General features: G+C 35.3%; 1 protein-coding gene across 2 annotated transcripts in view; it reads right to left on the reverse strand.

Annotated features, from left to right (window-relative positions):
• LOC114932762 (ras-related and estrogen-regulated growth inhibitor) overlaps positions 1-24441 on the reverse strand; it is a 104282-nt gene that overhangs the window by 39197 nt on the left and 40644 nt on the right. Inside the window, exon 6 of one of the 2 annotated variants that reach the window (XR_003819949.2) lies at positions 22817-23672. Coding sequence is in view for 1 of the 2 variants with exons in the window: in XM_029305131.2 (XP_029160964.1) it covers positions 23414-23672 (259 nt within the window). In the remaining variant the exon portion in view is untranslated. Of the gene's footprint in view, positions 1-21256; positions 23673-24441 lie in introns of those variants that run through there. The other variant, XM_029305131.2, reaches the window with a different exon arrangement.

Here is a 24441-nt window from a genome sequence, read left to right on the forward strand (position 1 = left end):
TGTCGCGTATACATAATGGATCGAAGTTATAAGCTGTCGTATACAACTGGACGCGTTGTAATTAATGTTAAAAAATTAATATATAATTTTACAAACCAAAAAAGTAAAGAAAAGAGTGCGAGAATAAAATTAAATAAGTCGCTGTCGGTCATCACGATTGATTTAGTAGATGCGAGATGTTTGTCATTGCTTATTTAAAATACGATTTGTAATTAATAAATAATAAATCAAACATACTTATTATTAATAGGACATGTATGTGCCACGAAGTCAGAGTAAATTTGAAACGCTTTATAACAATAACTGCATCGATATATTTCTCTGATTTCGGTTTTGCTTTTATTATCTGGATAGCTCTTTTTCTGACTTTTCTGACTTTCTAGTAGATGAGAGATGTTTATTGCTTATTTAATACGATTTCGAATTAATGAATAATTAATAAAAGATTATCTGTTTTGTTGACCAAGATGAGCACTGCGCATATGTGCTTCGAATGTAGTGTAATCACTTAACACCGCGCCACATCTTACGCATTTGTATGAGTATTTTTTTGGCTGTTTATTCTGAGCATCCTGTTGTCCTCTCTGCCTGTCTGATCTGCCACTCATAGTCTCTGCCTGTATGATTTTCTGACCTTTCGGTTTGAATTTACACCACTTGGTTCGTCGATTATTTGTCACAATCTGTTATTTATGCAGCTGGAAATAAAGGTAATTTTTCTAAACAAGTAATTTTGATTTATATATGTAAAAATATTTTTTTATAAAGTTTAGTTAGTGATTATTATTTTCTTATTAAATTTACTCTTGTCATTATATTTGTAATTGGAATTATTGTCAGCACAAACTGTTGTCATAATTAACTTTCTGTTCTTTCTTGATAATTTAATTGATCGAAGGTGAGATAACATATTCACAAAAATTTCACATGATTTGAAATAAATTACGTACACGATTGTCTTTTTAGACATGTGACAAGTTACATACTTCTATGTATTATACCAAAACATATAAGAGTTATATGGTAAAATGTAATGCAAGCGAAGCCATATCTAATTAGACAGAATTAGATATTGTCGTTCTTCTTATTGATAAAACATATATTGACAGTAAAAGTGAAACAGTAAAAAATATTAAATACATATGAAAATAAGAAATATACTAATGACTAGCGGTCTAATAATTTACTTGTAATATATAGAAGTTTATATGATGACAATTAAAATCCAAAGATAAAAAAAATTTAAATAAATATTTTGTTATTTAATTACACTCATGAACACCGTATGTTTTTGATAGATTTTGTTTTTTTAATCTTTTCTTTCTTTACAATTAAAATTTATTAAAACTCCTTTCTTTATTAATTTCTTTTAATTAACGCTATATTTGATCAATTAATTTTTGTCGATTAAATAAGTAAAAGAGGTATTGTATTATATATACATACAAATATTATATTTAACTTTTTCTTACCTGTTTTTTTAGAATTGCCTTTTGCTTTTTGTTCTTTTTTGTATTAAATAAATGTCACTGTTCTTATCTCTTCTCAGTTGTTACTGCTACTAGCTGTTGTTCGCTTATGGATAGATTTTACCCTCTACAGGCAAATAAATAGCAAATGTGGAAAACATTGAACTAAAGCGCTTAAAGATGTTTGTAATAACACAAACATATATTTCTTCGATTTGCCTTATAACTTTGTCACATAATAAACAGAATATTTTCCGAATCTGCGATATTGTTAAATTTCTATATCTAAATTAAAGCGAAACATTTAAACGAAGACTGATATCTAAGCGGTCAGAGATACCTCTTATCGATCAACAAGAATTCAAGGCGTTACAAAGGAGTTTTAATAAATTTCAATTGTAGAAAAGAAAGAAAAGATTGAAAAAACAAAATCTATCAAAAACATAAGGTGTAATCATGAGTGTAATTAAATAACAAAATATTTATTTAAATTTTTTTTTACATAAGGTAACGCCTTAAATCCTTATTGATCGATAAGAGGAACACAATAAGACCGATTTGGGCGTCTTCTTCTCTGCGCGCTATTTCGCGCGCGACATTTCCCGGTGCATCCTGAATGCAGTCTGGACGGCGTAGGTTCCCGCATTACAGGGATTACGTGCTCGGCCGTCGTACCTGTCCCAGCCTCTCTCTCTCTCTCTCTCTTTCCCTCATTCGTGCGAGCGAGCGAGCGAGCGACGTCTCTTCGCTCATCGGGCTCGCCTCGCGCGTTCTGCCTAAGGCATGTCTTCAATGGCGAACATGCTGTTAAATATAGCCGGGGCATTCATAAATCAGGCGAATACCGGCGATGTTAAAGAGGCGGTCGCCTCGCGTGGGCAGGCGAATGCGCACGAGAAACGTTCAAGCGGACAACCGAGAGAGCCGAGGAGAAAAGGGAGACTATAACTAAATTCTTCCGGTCCCGTGGACCCTTTTTACCTCTCTCTTTCGAGGCCCTCTGCCGCAGGCGATCATTTACGTGTCCGCTAATTGCTACCGTGAGACACTTTTCTTAGTCCGGTACCGTCGAAACGGATTTTATCTTGTGAGACATAAAAGAGGAGTGCATTTTTTTTTTCTTATAATTATAAAATTCTGCGATTCATAATTTTTGATTTATTCTTATAGTCCGGTCCCGTCGAAATGGATTTGAACTTGGGACGTAAAAGATGGAGTGCACATTTTTCTTATTTTATAATTATAAAATTCTGCAATTAATAATTTTTTTTTAGAGTAGACGTTACGCCGTAACGTCGATGAATCAAAGTCTTTTTACTCGATTGGCTAATTACGTATGTACATACGTCTTTACTCTCACTATCGATGCACCGCGAAGAAAAAGAAGAGGGCTCGTAATATTGCGTAACGCACAAAGTGTTTCGAGTGATGTCACCGTTAATGCCATTCACAGATGACATAAAAAAAAAGAAAGAAAAGGAAAACACCGTATAAAGATTGACGATGTGTTCAGGAGGCCAACATCTCTCCGGGTTTTAAAGAATAATCGTCTTTAAGAGCCGACTAAAAGGCAAATAGAGGCACGGGGGCAGAATGAATGAGAGGATGGCCCACTTCCTGACAGCGCCTTATATGAGCATCTATTACAATGCCGGCAGCGAGAGATCCTTTGGCCGTTTGCAGCTGTTGGCGAGGATCGAAGGCAAAACCGGTCGCGAGCGCCTCTTCTTTCGTCTACTTCCTGCTTTTTAAAGTCGGAGTGAAAGTGAATTCGCGCTGGGCGAAAAGAAAAATTCCTACCGCGCGCGCAGTTATTAATAAATTGGTATCAAGTCGCAAATCTAGAAACCGCCCGATCATTCGGCCGAGCGATCTGCTTCGCGGATTCGTCATGTGTCATTGATCCAGAGTTGGGTAACAACTAGTTAGTTAGTTAAAAGTTTAAAAAAAATTAAGTCAATAACTTTTAACTTGGGTTAGTTAATTTAAAATGTATTAATTTTTAACTTCAAGTAACTTACATTTTTTTTAATCTCTGAATACCGTGATTGTTTTTTTATAAGTTATATAAACGTATTATTTTTAAATTAAAGTGTTATTAATTTTTATGTTCATTTGTCATCAATTGTAATTACCAAAAAATATATTTCTAACTTTGTAATTTTTAACTTAACTAAATTAATTTTATAAGCAACTAACTTTAAATTAACTTGGTTTAAAAAAATCATTAACTTATCCAACCCTGCACTGATCATTATATGAAAATAAGAATCTAGATTATTATAATCTCTGACAATGCGAGAACAATGTAAAAGTATATGTATGAATAAAAAATGTGTATATGTGCATTCTGTTGTAAAATAAAAAAAAATTCTCTTTGCTCTCTTATTAAACATTCGATATACTGAAATTTAATAAATATATATTTCTTTTATTTGTCTATTATAAAATATTTTTATAGACAATTAAAATTGAAGCTTGATAAAAATAGGATGTTAATAATATATGCAATAACGTATATGTAATATAGTTATACAATAAAATAAAATAAATGGATAAAAAAATAGATAGATTTAATTTATGTGTTTGATTTTTCGGCAGAGTCAAGAAACATGAAATTTTCGTCACGCAATTATTTTCGAAAGATTCACCGGCTTGATATAGAACTTGATATTATTATCATCGCGAATCGATCAAATTTATCCCGTTATTTGTTTAAACACAACGAACGTCAGCGCTTAAGAGTCATCGATCTACATGTCTGAAATATGACGAAATTCTATTTCGAGCACATGATCGTCCAAAATATCGCGTAAGTAAGCTAAAATGAGACGCAAAATAATATTATTCTTCCGTTAAAGAAAGCTCTATTGGCGCTATCACTATATATAGAAAAAGATCTTTAGAGCGCGAAATTTTTTAATTTAAAAAAGTGCAGTCTAACTATTCATTTTATATATAAAAATGCTACAATTTGCAAAAGTATATAAATATTCAAAATACAAATATAAAATGAAAAAATGTTATTAAGACTTTGATTCATCGCTATTACTATATATAGAAAAAGATCTTTAGAGCGCAAAATTTTTTAATTTAAAAAAGTGCAGTATAACTATTCATTTTATATATAAAAATGCTACAATTTGCAAAAGTATATAAATATTCAAAATACAAATATAAAATGAAAAAAATGTTATTAAGACTTTGCATTCAAGCTACGAAGATATTAACGCAGATTCTTTGCTTCTTGCGGTTGCTAAAGCAAACGTTGTACTTGTACACGACAAGCTACACAACCAATGAATTGACTGTAGGATGCTGAATGGAATTTAACCGATTACGAAGATAACGGTCGCGATAATTAACGCCACATAAATCTGTTGACATTACGTTTTCGTTTCGACAGGGACAGTTTCTTACAGGGAAGTCTTCATAATTTTCGATTCAACTGTGTTACCTAATACTGTCATCAACTTCTCGACAATATGTTTGCTTCAACTCTTAATGTTTTCATAATTATATATTTTTCTCTAATAATAAGATACCATTTCTTTTAAATTATTGCGCGATATAATTAACGCGGGTATGTAAATGGGATATTTCCAAAGATCAAACTCCAGTGATGCCATTTTTGTAAGCCACGGAGATCACTCGTGCCAGACAATCCTTGTAAGGGACGAGCCATCCTTAACGATTTTAATTAACTCCGTTAGTCGGCGAGGGTCTCTCGTATACGCAAATGCAATGGTCGGTTGCTTTACCGTTAGAGAACTGATAGGGAAAAAAGACGCGGTCCCTCTCTCTTTCTCTCATGTTTGTATCCGAGGGCAGGATAAATTCTGACAAAAAATCAGCTGAGCAGAGGTTGCAAGAAACTTCATCTTAAAAAGCCACGATTCTAATCAGACGCAACTATTATAAACAACTTATTGTTCGATATCAGTAGCGATTAATCTTGTATTTTCTGTAAATTCCTATATTTCACTTTGATCTAAAAATGTGAAATTAACTCCTCTCTGCCTTTCTTTCCGATTGTCTCGAAATGATTGCCGAGTGAAACGACAACAATCGACAACTTTGTATTTAATTATCCTAGTGCTTTTCTCTCGCACTGCGCTTCCATATTAGAGGGATAAAAAGTAGGTCAAATGATATAACGTTAATTAGTTGATAAAGATGATGACGAGTGACGTTCGAAGGTGTCGATGATAATAATGACGAGCGAGCGAGCAAAGCATCGTTCCGGATTGTCGAACGTGTAACATGAGTGGGTCGACGCGTATCGCGATAATATGTTTCTGGGTCACACTTACTGTCCGTGTATACTATATACATATACGACACACCCGCGTGCGTCTATCATTATTTTACGCGACGCGATAGTGTTAACCCTTCCGTGATGCTTCAACTACAATATTTTAACAAAAAACGATAAGCAAGTTTTTATTTTAAGGGTCCGTGATGTTTCGCCACTCTCTCGCTCCCGTTACGTAAGACACCCTGACAACTATACAAAAAAAATTAATTTTTTTTCATTTATATATTTTTCTGTGAGAAATGATAGTTAATTTTTCATCAAATAATTAAATATAATAATTAATAATAATCATAATAATATTATTATTAATATAATCATTATATTATAATATTAATAATAATTAATAATTAATAATAATTAATAATAATTAATAATTAATAATTAATAATTAATAATTAATAATTAATAATTAATAATAATTAATAATAATTAATAATTAATAATTTAAAAATTGTTACTGATATTGTATATGAATAAAGAAAGCAAGAAGATTGAAAGATTCCTGACGGAATTACACTCTTTGAATTAATTTTAAATAAGCTCCATTAATTTATAAATTCGTAATTAGTGCGCGAATGACGAAAAGTAGATTGACATGTAGTAATATTGAACGAAAAGGGCATTGGGGTAAGCGACACGAAGTTTTATTAATCGCTCCAAGAACTGGTTTACGTCCGCAGAAGAGGATCGTGTGTGGCGGGATCGGCAAGAAAACCTGTATCATGAGGTTCCGCCGCATAATCGAATCATTATATATAATTCCGGAAAATGGAATTCGCGCAATTAGATCAGGCCAAAGGATGCGGCGATCTGTATATAAGGAAATTAACGAGTGAAGAGAAGCGATGTAGCGTTTCAGCCGGAACAATGGCAGTCTTCGATCACTCGCGTTGAATTTTATTTTTTCTCTCGTCGAGAGATATTCGATTTATTTCGTAGATCTGTTCGACATGTCTAGATGGATCTATTTAAACGGTCGCGAGCACCGTTATAATCGAGTTGTGGAACGACTCTTCGTAGAAAACTACATCACTTCGGCCTATCTCACGTTGTAGTAAAATGTGTCATCGTTTAGCAGACGTAATTACCTAACGGAATGATCTGGCTATTGTAAAGGTCTCGTATATAAAGAACCGAACGTTTCTATCGAAAGTTCTCATTCCAATTCTCAGCCGAGATGAGGGGAGAGTTTATTCTTGTCCAAGATGATCTCTTAGATTGAAACGAGTTACATCGAGCAAGATGTGATCGAAACAGGGTGTCTAGCAGACTCAATGAAAAAAATTCCCTGACTTTTTCAGATTTCCCAAGACCAGAAATTAATTTTTTCCCTAATTTTTTAGTATTATTTTTTCCAAATATATAATTAGCATATGATAAATTAATTAAATGTTAAATCATGAAATCTTTAAGATATTTTTGTCAACAATGAAAAGGTTCGAAAGTTAAAAAAAACAAAAATTTAAATCAATTATACAATCTGCATTACGATAATTGAAAGAAACATGTTACTATAAGCTATTTAAATAATCACTTTTTTTATTTATATTATATCAATTTTTTTTGTTTTGTCTCTATCAACACATGAAATAAAATAAGACGACGATGATAATATAAATTAATAAACATGCTGTAGATGAACCGATTTTTAACAACACAGAAAATTAGCGTGCTGGGAGTCAAGGAAAAGTTTATTTATTTAATAAAAAATTTTAAATTATTGAGACAAATGTAGAATATAATGTGAAAAATCCATGATTTTCCGGGTAAATTTTAAGAAAAAATTCTCTCCGTGTATTAAAATGAAAAACGCGACATGTGTGTATTTAATTATTTCACGAATTTTTGCTACCGATCTCTCCTGACGAATTTTTGTCTCCATCCCAAAGAATGGAACAATATGATCATTTAATGGGTTCGGTAACGATAAACGAAATAGTACGATTACCATGATTTTCCGGGTAAATTTTAAGAGAAAATTCTCTCCGTGTATTAAAATAAAAAACGTGACATGTGTGTATTTAATTATTTCACGAATTTTTGCTCCCGATCTCTCCTGACGAATTTTTGTCTCCATCCCACAGAATGGAACAATATGATCACACACATTTAATGGGTTCGGTAACGATAAACGAAATAGTACGATTACCATGATTTTCCGGGTAAATTTTAAGAGAAAATTCTCTCCGTGTATTAAAATAAAAAACGGCAACATGTGTGTATTTAATTATTTCACGAATTTTTGCTCCCGATCTCTCCTGACGAATTTTTGTCTCCATCCCACAGAATGGAACAATATGATCACACACACATTTAATGGGTTCGGTAACGATAAACGAAATAGTACGATTACCATGATTTTCCGGGTAAATTTTAAGAGAAAATTCTCTCCGTGTATTAAAATAAAAAACGCAACATGTGTGTATTTAATTATTTCACGAATTTTTGCTACCGATCTCTCCTGACGAATTTTTGTTTCCATCCCAAAGAATGGAACAATATGATCATTTAATGGGTTCGGTAACGATAAACGAAATATTGTAGTACGATTACCATGATTTTCCGGATAAATTTTAAGAGAAAATTCTCTCCGTGTATTAAAATGAAAAACGCGACATGTGTGTATTTAATTATTTCACGAATTTTTGCTACCGATCTCTCCTGACGAATTTTTGTCTCCATCCCAAAGAATGGAACAATATGATCATTTAATGGGTTCGGTAACGATAAACGATGCCGTATACCGCTCAGGCGAGTACAACTTGCCGCGCTTATAAGGACAATACATCTCTATTTTATCCGGCGGATATATAATGGATAGTCCGCTCTCTCGAGTGTGTACCTACAACCACGGTAACAATATAATCGCGATGCCGTGGCGATCTCATAAAGCGGCGCGCTTGCACGAAACGCGTTGCTTTTGCAAGAACGACTGCTCTCTCTCTCTCTCTCTTTCTCTCAAGCGCAAAGAAGACAATATGCGGAAATCGCATTAAACGCGCGGCCGCGGGGTAGAAACCGCCACCGAGTGTTCGAATATATACGGGACAATAAGATCGGCATCGGCGAAAGGGCGGCGCCGAAAACCTTTTTGCGTGTCCGCTCATGCGAGCCGTTTCAGTGCCGGTTTCTCCCTCGCATTATTGTGCACATATCATTCGATTTTTATTCATTTTTTTCCATTCCTCCGCAATTTTCTCCGCGCAAATATTTTATTTGCATTCCTACCTTCCATTCGTCTGACACGTCGTTCATATGTTTCATTTTTACTTTTTGCACGAATGTTCAATTTTATTTTAGCTCGAACGAGAATCTCTATTTTATTTCAGCTCCTAAGTTTTGAAACCTTTCACTTTGGAATTTTGGAAATAAATCTCTTTCTTAAAATACATATATTTTTCCCTCTCTATTATATTATGTAATAAATATGCAAAAATTAAAACTTGTAGAAATTGAAAAATAAAATTTCAATGATTAAGATTATTCCATGTAAAATTTCGATCGATGTACGAGATTTTTGCTGCGAGTTTCGAAGCAACATGATAAAAAAGTCTTCAATACTACAATATTATATTATAAAAGATCCAAGTATATATAGGAGATACATTTCCAAGATATATCACAACACAATCAGCGCGATTAATCTTTCGAAACGTAAATGTTTCCGGTGTATTCAACAGTACACCTGTTGCGTAACCAGACATTTATCAATCGGGTCGAGGAATAGCTTCGTGTCTCAAGAGAGAACTTGGAGTGTGTTCGCATTCTTAGGCATCTCACGACCTGGCATCAGATCGAAAGAGGAAGCTCCTCTCTCGATCGAAGCCTCAAAACCGTATGATTGAGTGCGCCTATATCGTTCGAGACGCATCTCCAGGACTCCCGTTGTTATTATACCGTTTGTCGGAGACTATAATAAAAGCAATAACGCGTCGGTTACAATAGAAACGGTACCGTCATGTTTCTTCATCATCGCTCTTACTAGGAGATGCACGCCATACAAGTTCATTTTTCTCGAAAAAAAAGTTTACGCGTGGGCGAAATTTCCGGTCGCGCCTAAAAACACCCACCGATTTATTTTTTCACTATTAATAAATCGATTCTAAATCCACGCAACTATGAATAGAGAAAAGATACGAGCACTGAAAAAAATATTGAATTCGAATAAGTATTTATTTGGACGCAGCTGAATAAATCATTTATTTGAAACTAATAATATATGGATTTGATGTGAAAAATATTTATTTGATATAAGAAAATCCTTTTCAAAACGCATAAATATTTTTAGTTTCAAATAAATGCTTTATTAGGCTATATTGAAATAAATATTTATTAATTTAAATTTTTTTTTTCAGAAAGGAAATGAGGATTAATGTTGGCATAATGAAAGAGAAGCAAGAAACAACGTATCCGGCAAAATTTACATCCGCGTTTTCTTACACGTTTTTCCTTTTTAAAGAGAAGCTAATATTGTGTTCGCGTAAAAATCTTGACATTACATTTCATACTTTGTTACAACGCTCAATTTTCCAAGGCGAGATTTGCTATAAATACGTTCAAGTAAAGAAAAAAAGAAATCTATAGCGTTAGAGAAAAGCAGGTCGCGCGAAAGGTAGAATTAAACGGACGACTTTTTCGCTAAACGTTCCAATTAATGATCTTAATCCCGCGAGTTATCGCGATAAGCGAATCATGTTTCTGGATTATCAATGTCCGATTATACACTGAGCGACGTTGTTCAAGTCGCAATTTTTGCAATTAATCGCCCCTGATTAACATTTCTGTGTCCGAGATTCATAAAATTAAAGTGTAAAAAAATGAAGAAAAAATGAGAGAAAAAAGATAATATCTGTCAAAGAATTTGTAATCTAATTAGAAAATTGTTTATTAATTTATAAGAGTATAACACACATTAAAAGCGTTAAATTATTAAATATTATATGATATTCCATAAGAAATCAAAAGCAAATATTTTTTAAAATTATTGTATATTTAAATTAACATATTTATCACTCATTAGATACTCAAATCTACTACTGATCTCGCATATTCTTAGATTTTTATGACGGTTTCATTTAAATTTAGACCGCCTCACATACTCCACCACTTAATCTTGTCCCGATTCCGAATCGGAGCACGAATAACGAACAGTCGGGGAAAAACGGGCATTTAACATAAAATATACTAAACCTGGCAAAATCGAACGTTGGAAAAACAGTCATCTCTCTAATGATTCGAATTTATATATCGTAATAAATACGGCCGGCCATAAACGCGCGCCTAATTACGACAGCTCGCCTTCTCGCGTTTTGCCACGCGAGCGATTTGCATTTCGCCGGGATTATTAATTCCGCGCAGTATCCCCGAGCATATGCATATAGTATATCATATGAGAAATTCCCACTTTCGACGCAAACGTTTGTCAATATCGCGGCGCGTTTCGATATTAAAAATGCGCGTCGCGTCGGCGTCGTAAACTCACCGATTCCGCTCGACGGCAAATTGAAGAATTGGGTTGAACGCTAGTTTTCCCGAGCGATTAAATCGTTACGTCAGCGTTCGCGTTGGCCACTTGCCCCCTCGCAAAGCGGCCTTCATTGTAATTATATCGCGCTGTAATTGATACGTTGAAATAGCTGGCGCCAGCTGGGCATTGCTAAGTTCTCGTTTCGCTGCGCAATTACTTTACTAACTAAAGCGTGAGAAGAAAAGATATTGCTTTATGAACGTTCGAATGTTCACGAGTTCGCAAGAGTTGTGAGAATTTCAATGAAGTAAGAGTCGCCCTTCTGGGAAAATTTCGAAAAAAAATCTAGTTGATGATCATTTATCTAATCGTAAGTCTTGTATTATTTTTTCATCAATTTTATTTAAAAAATTAAATATTTAAAAAATTGATGAAAAAATAATGCAAGACTTACGATTAGATAAATGATCATCAACTAGATTTAAACGATACAGTTAATTTTTTATTTAAAAAAAACATTTAATTTTTTAAATAAATAAAAAATTAAATGTTTTTTTTAAATAAAAAATTAACTGTATCGTTTAATTTGGCGGCGGTAATTAATTCGGATGAAAGTATAATATTTTACACGATAAATCTGCGTGCTATCGGAGGAGACTCTGCAGAGATCGTTGTTGGTTATCTGGAGAACCGTAATTTCAACGCTCCTTTATCGCGCTTTAAAACGGCGCTCGGGTATTCGATGGCCGCTATTTATCGGCAACTATTGTTCGTCGTATAGAAAGTCCCACGGTAGCGAGATAATCACTCTTAATTATTACTGGCCCAGATCGCGATAACCGCGAATTTTCCGTGAATAAGCTTCGCGTTAAAAAACCGTCTCTGCTCGCCAAATTTCTCAGATAAGTCGATCTGTTCCGCACTCGCCCAGAGATTAAATAAGAGAACGTCTATATCCTCTACTGTCATATTAATGCAACGACGCGTTCTTCGACAAGCTTGAAGCTCGATTTTACCGGAGATATTATTGATACGAAATCTAACAACTGCTACATTTATTTCCTTGCATTATGCTGTTAGATTATTATAGTGTTTCAAGTCCTTGTTAATCCTTAAATTATTATATCCAAAGACGCGATTATACACAGAGTCACGATTATATCTCTCGGCAATTACGTCTCGATATTATTATATCTTTCGGCTTTCGCTCTTGACTGCTAATATTCCCTCGAGATACTCGCAAATCGCCTCGTTCTTATATATGTAACGTACAAATGTAGACCGATCGGATCGCAGTAAGTATGCAAGCGCACGAGAACGTTTAAGACAATGAGCACTTGATACGGAGGTGAAAGCACGCCAATCATCATCTTCGATGAGGAATCTTACTTAGCGTATTCCCTCAGCCATGAACAAACAATGGCGCGACCAATTACCCGACAATCTGAGACCCGCCGTTTGATCTTTCAGATCGTTCTCCCTCGACAGGTATATCTGATAAAGAGTCGCCGCCGATCGAGTAGGAAATACAATCCCGGACCTCATCTTCGATCCCGAGATTTCGGGATTTGGAAAATAATAGTCGGAGCTCCAGGATTGGGAAACATTTTTTTTAATTTAAAAAAGTACATTTTTTTATTTAAAATTGAGGTGTTTTAATTATATCAAAACTATATTTTTTTTTATATATTATGTAATGAAATTAGAAAGAAAAGATGCGCTTATATTAATAATAATTAGTTCTTATAACTGTTGTTAAACTAGCAACTATTGTATATTAATATAATTAAAATTTTTGATCATGTAATTAAATACCATAACTTGTGCGCAGCTGACAAAAATTGTCGACCGTAGAAATAAATAACTAATATATGTAGGATCTATAAATGAAAATTCTGCAATCATATGCAAAATATATTTATACACAATTATATATAATTAAATTAAATTATCAAAAATTGTTTCAAAGTACACAAATATTTAAAAGATAATTTTTAAGGATCCCGAAAATCCCGGGATTAGTAGTTTTACAATTCCGCACAGTTGAAAAATTTCTGTCAAATTTAACAGATATCACATATCCCAAACGGTCCACAGAAATGTTTGTGTTAATTGAACATAATATGGATATGTTAAATAAAGCCACAAATATTGTGTTAATATTTTAACACAAAATAAATGCAAAACTTCAAAATGTAAAAATTAACAAAAAAATGGTAATTTTAGATTTTATCATCCCCACCTATATTATAAAATAGAAAATCAACATTTTTTTTTGCAAATTTTAACAGATAAATCTGGTCACTAATAGAGCAGAATATATTTATTGTGTAAATTAAAAATAGATGCACATTGTGTTCTTTTTACATTTTTGTCAGTTGTTTTAATAATTTCATATTTAAGTTCAATTAACAGAACAGTAATATGAATATGCTAAATATTTAACAGAAAAATTTTAATGGGGACCGTTTTTAGCAAGAAAACAGAAATTTTTCTACTGTGCGGAATTAGAAAAATAGTCGGGATTGTATTCCCTAAACGCGCTGAACTTTGGCGAACGAGCGAGTTTGCGCGAATAAAACGACGAAGTGGAGTTTATTAAGTGAAAGCACACGCGGGAAGCATCGTGGATGTTAACGTAATCTCCGAGCCGTAAACAAACAAACCAGCCATGGCAATTACCGGGTGTAATATGATGATCTACGCAGAACGCGGACGCAGCTTCCTATACGCGAGTCGTTGATCCGACGTTTAGAATTTCGAAATGGCAGCTGCGGGAATTTAAATTCTCAGGAGAAACTAGATGCCTCGAGAGATCATCGAACCGTTACATCTCTGCATTATTATATCTTTACGTTATTACATTCTTCAAATATACATGTACGACACCGGATTTTGTTATGCTAAATTCTTGTATCTTGTTCTCTCAATGCTATATTTTTGCGAGTTCAATCCTCAAATCTTAGAGTCAGAAAATTTCTCGGCTAAAGTTTCTGAGCTTACATTTTCTCTTAACATGTACACGAATTCTATTTTTATTTTTGATATCCTAAATATAATAAATTATTTACCCCAATTATATATTATAATATCCATCAAAAAGGATAAAAGGATGAAAATGTATATTCTCTTAAATTAAATCAATGCAAATTTCACTGATTAAAGTCATGATAAAATTTCATCAAAAACACTTCACATTCCTTCGTTTTATGTCCCAATGATTACAACAGTAAAATTTCAAATTAAGAAATCAATAAAGAAAAGCCTCCATATATGTATATTTAGAATTCAAAAGACATACAACTCGTTCAAATCCAAAATTATGTATACACATAAAATTTGCATTTTTAATTTTAAGGTGTACGATAAATTCACAAAAAATAAATTTACATACATATGTCTTTAAAATATATTGCTAAATCAATTTATGTCATAACATATTTTAAAACGCATATTTTATTGTCAAATTGATATTTCTTCAGTGAAATTTAATTAATTTAATATTATACTTATATAATTGAGCTCGCTGACTGTTCATCGCTTTTTAGCGATAATGCACTGATCCCATTTAAGAGAGTGCGTACGACGTGACGTTAATTATTCATCATACCGCGACGAGAAATTCCAGAGTGGCGGGATTAAAGCAACTCGCGTTTATTGCGACATATGGCCGGGAATACCTATCGCGCGTTTTATCGCGATTCGCCTGATGCCTCTCCGAAGCGATGTGCCAACGTCGCGCGCATTAATTAGAAATATTCGTACCTCTCTTTCGTTTCCGTTCGTTGATTTAACGCAACGTTTATCTCTCGCGCCGCCACCGTTTTATTAGCACTCTCTGCTCGCTCTCTTATCTCGGATTAGTTTCGCGAGAATATCGCATCGTGGCAAAGCATATTTGCTAAGGAAAATATCTATTTATATATATAGCAAAGATTCTTATATCTTTCAGAGTGAATATTAATAATTTTTAGGGTTGGGTAAGTTAATGATTTTTTTAAACTAAGTTAAGTTCAAGTTATAGTTGCTTATCAAATTAATTTAGTTAAGTTAAAAGTTGGATGAACAAAAAATTAACTCAGTTAAGTTAAGATTAAATTAAGACTGAAGTTAAATCAAAAGTTAATTTTTATAAATATTATTTATATTAAATTAGAATTTCGTTTGTTAATTCTTTTAAAATTTATAACAAGAACGAAATTTTGATTTTTACATAGAAATATATTTTTTTGGTAATTACAATTGACGACAAATGAACATAAAAATTAATAATACTTTAATTTAAAAATAATACGTTTATAACTTATAAAAAAAATTTAACTTAGGAAAAAGTTCTAGTTGAAGTTAAAAATTAATACATTTTGAATTAACTAATTGTAAGCTAAGTTAATAGTTATTAACTTTTAACTAATGAACTAGAATAGTTATTACCCAACCCTTATCATTTTCTACCTCTGTCGAGCGAAATAATTAGATAGCGAACGATGTAGAAATTATAAACGAGAACAATAATAATTCAGAATATATTTCAGAAAGTCATAGATTTTTGGCTAAGGCAGATTAATTACAAGGACAACCAGGTTCCTTAGACGACTATAAGATCGTCCTTTTAATATGTATATACATACCTATAGCTATCGTGTATGGTTTAAAACGATTTAAAGCTCTGTAAGAAACGTTATATTTCATATGCATGCAACGATGAGCGTATCTCGGCGCGAAGATTAACCCTTCGAGATGAGATCGTCGAATCCCGCGGCCTCTTCGCGCTGCCCCTCGGTAATCTCTCGGATCCCTTTTGAGCAGGGATAATCTACGAAGAGGGGACTCTATAGCCTAGGCCGGCCACCCGATCAAGAAGGCTTGGGGGAGAACGGTGAGCTATGCGCGCGATATTAAATTTCAAACTCTCGCCCGAGGCCAGACACTTCGCGCAGGCTCTGGTACCACCTCTCGTCCGAAGACGGAGGTGCAAGGTGCAGCGCGAGTCGACCTTACGACCTTGGCAGTCACGACGCGACGCCGAGTGGAGTCGGCGCATAGCATATTCTGACGCGTAACGTGTATGAAACACACACACACACACATATACACGTCGGCTACGCGGAATACCGTTTCCTGTACGTTTCTCGCACGCCACAATACGGGGCATCTGGTAATCGAGGTCCTTATCGCGGAATAGAATCTCTTTTAGAGTCAGTGTCTGGCGAGATTCGGAATCTTGGAGAAAAAGCCGTCAGTTTGAAGCAAAATGCACGATGACGAACAAATGTCGATCATGTTGGAATTGTGACATAGAGGCGAGAAATAGTATATTGTGTATCAAGTGCGGAAAGTTGACAATTGGTCACGAGTGAACAATTGTCAATCCGCACGTGATACACATACTATTTCGTATTACAAGTGGCTTTGTGCGCGAGGTGGCCGATCGCACGCCGCCATCTTGCGGCGTGGGAAATCGGCCGCTTTCCGCACAGAAAACACGCACACAAAGTGCCACTTTGCCTGCACGTGTAATACAAAAATTATTGCGTTTTTAGATAAAAAGATATTTCGATGAAACATATTACTTCGAATGGCTTTAACACACTTTTAAAATAGTCCGAAAACCATCTTGTTCTTTTTATAATTAGTCAACAGCTGTAAAATGAGACCCAGTCCGTCTGGTCTTTGCACATGTGCAGTCATTCCGTATGAGAAAGTCTGATATCATGATTGTTTTACGGTTGTTGATTGACTGTCGAGGGAAAAAAATAGTTTTCTATTTTACAAGTGTGCCAAAGAGATTTGTAGCGTTGTTTCATCAAAATATCTTTTTATGTAAAAATACCTTATTAAATTTCTTTTTTATTGTTCAGTGCGTTAAGAACGCTATTCTTTCGACGAGAAAATTTTTCCTGAAATTTGATCGAAAAATATATCCCTGCATCTCTTTCCTCGTTTATAGAAGCTACCTTTTATAAAGCTAAACTTACGTAAAGGGTTGCGGAACTGAAGACTTACGTAAGAGCTTAACTTATCGTTCGACAGATTTGCGTTTTTCCAATTATTTAAGTTAGATATAAGATGAATGGATGTAATTCAAGTCTATGTAATCTGATGTAAGTCTCCGATACGAATTCCGCGACAAATACAAACGCGCTCCCATCGTATCTGTACACACCTTAACCTCGATATCTTTCGGCGAAAGCAAGTTTATCTCCCCGAGATTCAGCGGTATCACCGGCGAAACAAGAGCCGGATGTACTTATACGTATGCATCTCTCGCGCAACATCCGTAGAACGGATTTATATTCCGAACGGAACCGAGGAGGGCAAAAGGGAAACCTCTTCGCGCTAGCAGGGAGTCTAAGCATCGTTTTCACCGTCTCGCGAGTCGGATAACACCGGTGGAAATCGTCGCTTTCGCCTTTTGCCGATAGTGAGCCGCGTTGCTGTTTCTCTCCTGTTTCTCTTTTCCGTCTCGCCCCCGCCTTGGCCCCCTTTCTCACCGCGTGTTGTTGTGTATTCCTCGAGCGACTTCCCCGGCTTATCGGGTACCCTGTCGAAAGTCGGTCTGCGAGATCGGCAGGTGGTCATTGTCGGCCTCGCGGCATGCCGAGTGCATGCTCGGATGAATCTGAATTTCTAATTGTCGCCAATGGCGCCATTAATTAAATGGCAGCCAAAACGAAAGCGAGCGAGCCGGGCTGATTAAGGCGATGAAAAGTCGCGCGCTCGCTCGCTCACGACCCGCCATTTTTTTTTTTTTTTTTTTTTTCGTCCGCGAATATCGCGCAGCTACCGGCAGTTCTCTCTCCGGTTCTCTCTCCGCGAGATAAGTCCGGGATATATCGTTATCGGCGATATCGCGAGCCGCGCCGGATTAAATTGCGCTCGTTAGCAAGTAACGCCACCCGCAAGCTTCAAGACTTCGCCTGCATGCCACCATCATGCGATATGAGCGACGTTTTAATCAGAAATTAATTCGATACTTCCCTAATGCGCTTTTATATCGCACTAATTAATATTAGCGTTCCATTGCGGAGACATTACGTGGAAATTGATATTCACGACGTGCGAAGTTTCGATGCTCTCATTTACAGGTTCAAGAACTCTAGTAAAGTTACGAGACAGCGAAAGTTTCGAGTATAGAATTTTTAAAGGTCGATAAAATATACGTAATTAGAAATTAAAATTTAATACGCACAACTCACTTTGGTGTAAAAGCTTATATCAAGATATTCTTATAGAATGAATGATTATAAATTTTGTTTTTTGTTTAAATTTCTAACAAAAATGTTTAAAAAATTTTTGATAACGTGTACAGGTCAGGACACTCATTAAAGTAGTGTATAAAAAATGTAACCAATATGGCGGCCAACTCAGGCCGCCATATTGGTTACATTTATGTCATATAATAATATATTTCACTATTTGTAAATAATTTAATAAAAACTATTCTTAATATTTAATATTTATTCTGACGGTTTTTAACCCTTTTTCAATTGTGCACACGATCGCACAAAACTGTCAAAATAAAAAAAATTGCGCATACGCACATTGATTAAATCGGCCTGAATTGGCAGCCATATTAATTATACATTTTGTTACGCTTGACAGTATAAGTAGTCGATATAGTAGTGTCCTGACCTGTACATAAGACCGTGACAGGAAGAGAGAGAATTGAACATAATAAAAGATTGCAATTCTAATTTCTTGGATGCAACAGAGAATCGGATTCATTCCGAGTATGCGCGGAGAGAATCTCGGAGCTTCGTAGGTTTCAGTTTCCCAGATGAAATACGCAAATTGGAATTATCCGGGCTCAGGGACGAACCAATATAGTCCTCGAGCGACATAGTCCCCCACGCGTCGCAACGTCCTCGTGGCGATAAATCGACGACATCGGGGCATCGTTTTACCTGTACAGCCGGCTCGTTTGTCTTCCGGAAAGACGGCCGGGTTGTTCGGAGGAGGATCGGGTGTAAAGGACGCGAAAGAGGTAATATGAGAGCCTACGGGGAATTCTCTTGCGCTTAGAAACTTAAATGACTCGCGACGAACGTCGCGCGTCCGGAAATCTTAAACCCGATCGGATTTTCAACCTTGTACTTGCCATCACCTCGTAATGTCATAAAAAGTTTCGCGCCAACTTCTTTGCCTATTATATATAGGGGTGATTCAAAGCTCGGTGTTGATTTCTAATTCTGATAGATATGGAATTGACTTACAGAATTGAGAAATCAAGAAGAAATTTTAAAATCGAGAAATATATTGCATTACATTTTTCAGAAATATTTTCGTGATAATATACAAGATATATATGCTCTCCTTTTTTTATTTTTCTCCCTTATATTAAAAAAATTTTCGCGCCAACTTCTTCGCCTATTATATATAGGGGTGATTCAAAGCTCGGTGTTGATTCCTAATTCTGATAGATATGGAATTGACTTACAGAATTGAGAAATCAAGAAGAAATTTTAAAATCGAGAAATATATTGCATTACATTTTTCAGAAATATTTTCGTGATAATATACAAGATATATGTGCTCTCCTTTTTTTATTTTTCTCCCTTATATTAAAAAAATTTTCGCGCCAACTTCTTCGCCTATTATATATAGGGGTGATTCAAAGCTCGGTGTTGATTCCTAATTCTGATAGATATGGAATTGACTTACAGAATTGAGAAATCAAGAAGAAATTTTAAAATCGAGAAATATATTGCATTACATTTTTCAAAAATATTTTCGTGATAATATACAAGATATATATGCTCTCCTTTTTTTCTTTTTCTCCCTTATATTAAAAACATTTTCGCGCCAACTTCTTCGCCTATTATATATAGGGGTGATTCAAAGCTCGGTGTTGATTCCTAGATCTGATAGATATGGAATTGACTTACAGAATTGAGAAATCTAGAAGAAATTTTAAATTCAAGAAATATATTGCATTACATTTTTCAAAAATATTTTCGTGATAATATACAAGATATATATGCTCTCCTTTTTTTATTTTTCTCCCTTATATTAAAAAAATTTTGCGCCAACTTCTTCGCCTATTATATATAGGGGTGATTCAAAGCTCGGTGTTGATTCCTAGATCTGATAGATATGGAATTGACTTACAGAATTGAGAAATCTAGAAGAAATTTTAAATTCAAGAAATATATTGCATTACATTTTTCAAAAATATTTTCGTGATAATATACAAGATATATATGCTCTCCTTTTTTTCTTTTTCTCCCTTATATTAAAAAATTGGTAAAATATTTTTAAAAGATTAAATTTTCAAAGTGTGCATGCAATATATATGTTTTATATTTCAATATTCATATATGTGTATTAGCATTGCTCTTGTAGAAATCGGATGTTAAAATTTTGGTGAAATTTCTCTATCATCGAAAACTCAAGACTCGCATGTCTTACGAGATATTCGACCCTTTCTTCCCGTTGGGTCGCTCCTACACTTTCTTTTTGCATTTTTCCGTGGAGGTGCGAACGATCGTGCCGTCATCACGAGGGAATGCATACATCGGGGGAGCCTGGGGGAACCGTATTTTATTTCTGTATCGCGACCCGAGAGAGACGAACGAACATGAAACCTTGGCCCGAATCGCTAGTTATTCGGTCGGCGGCAAATTCGCTTAACGAAGCTCGCCACTAACAATAAATTCATTCTCGCGATTCGCGAGATTGCCCGGCCGATTTTTCGCCAAATCGACGACCGTGACGTCCTTCCTCCGAGGACTCGCGGTTGGCACATATAAAACAATACAGTAATAACGAGCTATTTTTAGCTCCAGTCAACATTCAAATTGCGAATGTAGGAAAATTTCGACGAAAATGTGAAAATTGCAGAACTACTTTGATTTATATAAAATAATTCTTTCCATGCGACTTACCCGTGATGACCATCGATGATTCACGAAGACAGGATGGAAATGGTGGAAGGTGGAACAGTGGATTTGACGAGGAGACTTGTAACTGCGATGATTTGTGACGAGGTGACTTATGACGAGGTTTAACAAAAGACGCTCCTTTATTATTATCTTCTCTCGATAACAAGTGACTAGCACTTCGAATACAGCGATCGACATCTGCCTGGAATCGAATTACGCACTCACACATTAGATGCTAATTTCAATTGGAATGTATCGCGAAAAAGGTAGATACGCAACGCCGTTGAGTCTTTCCTCGTTTGAGGAAGCACAACTCTGAAAGCCCATTTTACGGCTTTTTTTTCTACTGAAAACTGACGCGCTAAAAGAGGATCGTACAATTCACCGCTCATTAACTATCTGTTTTCTTAAGTGTAAAATATAATTTTTTTCTTCGATAAAATACTCGCGTCATTAAGCGTGTCAGCTATTGGCAAAAAATACCGTATAACGGGTGAAAAGGCACTCAAAGTATTTATGAATTACGCGAACCTTAAAAGTCGATCGTAAGTCTCTATGCTTGTCGTAGAAAAAAAAGATTTATAAAACATCGCGCTTGCGCGATTATAGAGCTTAGCAAAAAGGCGAACGACCAACACTTTTTACGATATAGTTGACGAGACTCGCGATGATCGATCTGTCAGTGATGAACATGGCAGTCATTCAAACGATCGTCAATATTTTTTAACCCATTAAATTATTTTCTCTTCTTTTATACCAAAAAATTAGATTACAAACAATAATTTGAAAAAGAATTTAATTCTGTATAAATCAATTAAATATACTGTTAGTCATTTATAGTGTTGTGATTTTAATGGCTAATATTTTACTTATATTTTCTTTTGTCGTGATTTTTATATTATTGATTGTTAATAAGTTCAATAAAATGATTTTTTTAATGGGTTCAGCATTTTAACATCCGCGCTCATTATTTCTCTTCTCATAGGTAAATCTTAACAATTATTCACACAAATCTACGAAACTTTTTCGCAGAGTATGATATAAGCGAACATGCGCGCTATTTACACTTAGGCTACTTTCTTTAGGAACATTAAAGTCATCGAATCAATCACGCCTGGCGATAAAGATATTAAAGTCGCTCTCATCGAGCCGCTTGCGAACATCTTTGAGAAATAATTAAGGCGGTAGGCAGAAAATCGAATCGAATCGTGATCTCTTCCACTTAGTGGAAATATTGAAATTTGAAAGACTCATGGGTTTCTTTTCGGGAGCATAAAAATGTAAACTCTAAACAATATAAAATATTTTATTCGCCTACGTACGTGACAAAGAGAAAAAACAAATTAATTTAAAAATTATAATGGCAAAATAACTGATTGAAAAAATATGAAAAATATGACTAAAAATTCTGCATGAATATGTAAAATTTTTTTAAAGATTTAAAAAAAATGTTTAAATTTTTTTATACTGTTTAGAGTTAATAATGTAATAACTTAGATGCCGAGTGATGTGCAAGTGTTATCTGAAATTATAAATTCACACTCGCGGCAATGGTTTCGAAACAATTTGCGATCGAAAAATTATTTTCGATAAATCATCTTAAGGATTACGCCGTTCAGGAACAACTTGCCAGTCACTTGTAATCACTGTAAAATGTTATAGCATTATTTAAAAAAAATACCTTTATGCACACAATCAAGCACGAATTTCCCACGTTGATTCGCTTCTCTCTCGCAAAAATCCGTAAGCATCACCAAAGCGGAATCACACTCGTGAGCGTCACGCGAACATTCTCTTTCGACACTCGTAATACAGTTTTCTTAAAGTATGATGTCGCCCTCCAGTAAATAGAATCTTCTCGGAGGCTGAATCTTCCGGCTGTCAGATATTTTATTAAATTCACACGTTTCAGACTTCCAAGGCATCTCGTATTTTGGATCCTGCGCGTCGATCCCGCGCCAGAAAATCAGTCTTACATCCTCGGAGCTTTTAGACCCCGAATAAGCTTGAGAGGACCTCGATTGTTACTATAGTGAAAATGCATTTTTTCATGAAAACGCTTGGTAAAAAAAAATCTCTTGTCAAAAGACACTTGGAGAACGATTTTCTGATTGGTGGCTCTTCCCGAAAATTCAGGAAAGCGCGAAAAGGGAGATTCTCTTCATCGTTGCCGAGGACCTCGTCAGCGATTGGAGTAGACGTTGCTGCTGAGGACGACGATGTCGGTCCTTCTGCCCGGCTCGTCTCGTCCTCCGAGGAGGAGGGCGCATAGAAGGCGTCATATGCTCAACGACGGCCTCTTCTTACGATCTTTGGTGGTGTTCTTGCCAAAGATCGTCCCGAGGACCCTCGAGACCGAGTGTACTCCGAGTTTTCGGCGAATCGGCAACGCTCGCAGGAGCTGGACCGATCTCGCCTCTCGCAGGAGAGCTTGAAAGGCCAATGCCGCTCCCGCAGGACTCTCCGCGGCGCTTACCTCGTAGAACTGACATCCATGTGCCAAGGACAACTGTTGACCTTCGTCCACGCATACTTCTCTGCAACAGAAATGTTCATCGATCCCTCTTTAACGTTTCCCTCTTTGACAAATGACATATCATATTTATAAAAAAATCTTTTTGTGCGACAGGTATATTTTATTTTTTATTAATAATTATATCAGGATTTTTAAACAATTTCGCTGATTTAAAATGATATATTTAAATTGTACGCATACTTTATAACTTTGTAGATTCGAAATAGCAAGGATTTGACATTTAAGACATATCGTATATATATTCCCGTCTTTGTAACAGACTGGAAGTTCGCAACGCAGTTGTCAGTTGTGCGAGGATAGTCATTTCGCATGATTCACGGGAGTGGTTTATGTCGCGGAACACTCGAATCATGTGCTGAAACATCGATCGGGAACGGCGGAAACGCGGACCGGATGCTGCGGGCGTTCGCAGATTTATATCGCAACGGACGTTGCGCTTTTGCAAAAGTCAATGGAGTCTTCCAAGGTTCGAATTAAATCTTCGCAAAGCGGCAGAAATGTACTGGGTCGATGACGGATACTACGAGTTTGGCAAACACCAGACATTGCTTGCAGAGAGAGGTGATTGAACGGCGACATAAAGACCGGACGTTTTACGAGAGGAAACGGAGTCATTGGAATTTCGCCAGGATGTGATCGCCTGACGTCGCAGGATATTTATGATATTAGGGTAGTATAAGTGCCTTGTTAACTTCAATATGTACGTATTTCTAGATATTCTGAATTGCGCGCTTTATCACGTTTATTATAACATTATGGGATATTTTTTC

Source organism: Nylanderia fulva, unplaced genomic scaffold, assembly GCF_048542155.1.
Source record: "Nylanderia fulva isolate GAGA-0341 unplaced genomic scaffold, ASM4854215v1 Scaffold23, whole genome shotgun sequence".
NCBI lineage: Eukaryota > Metazoa > Arthropoda > Insecta > Hymenoptera > Formicidae > Nylanderia > Nylanderia fulva.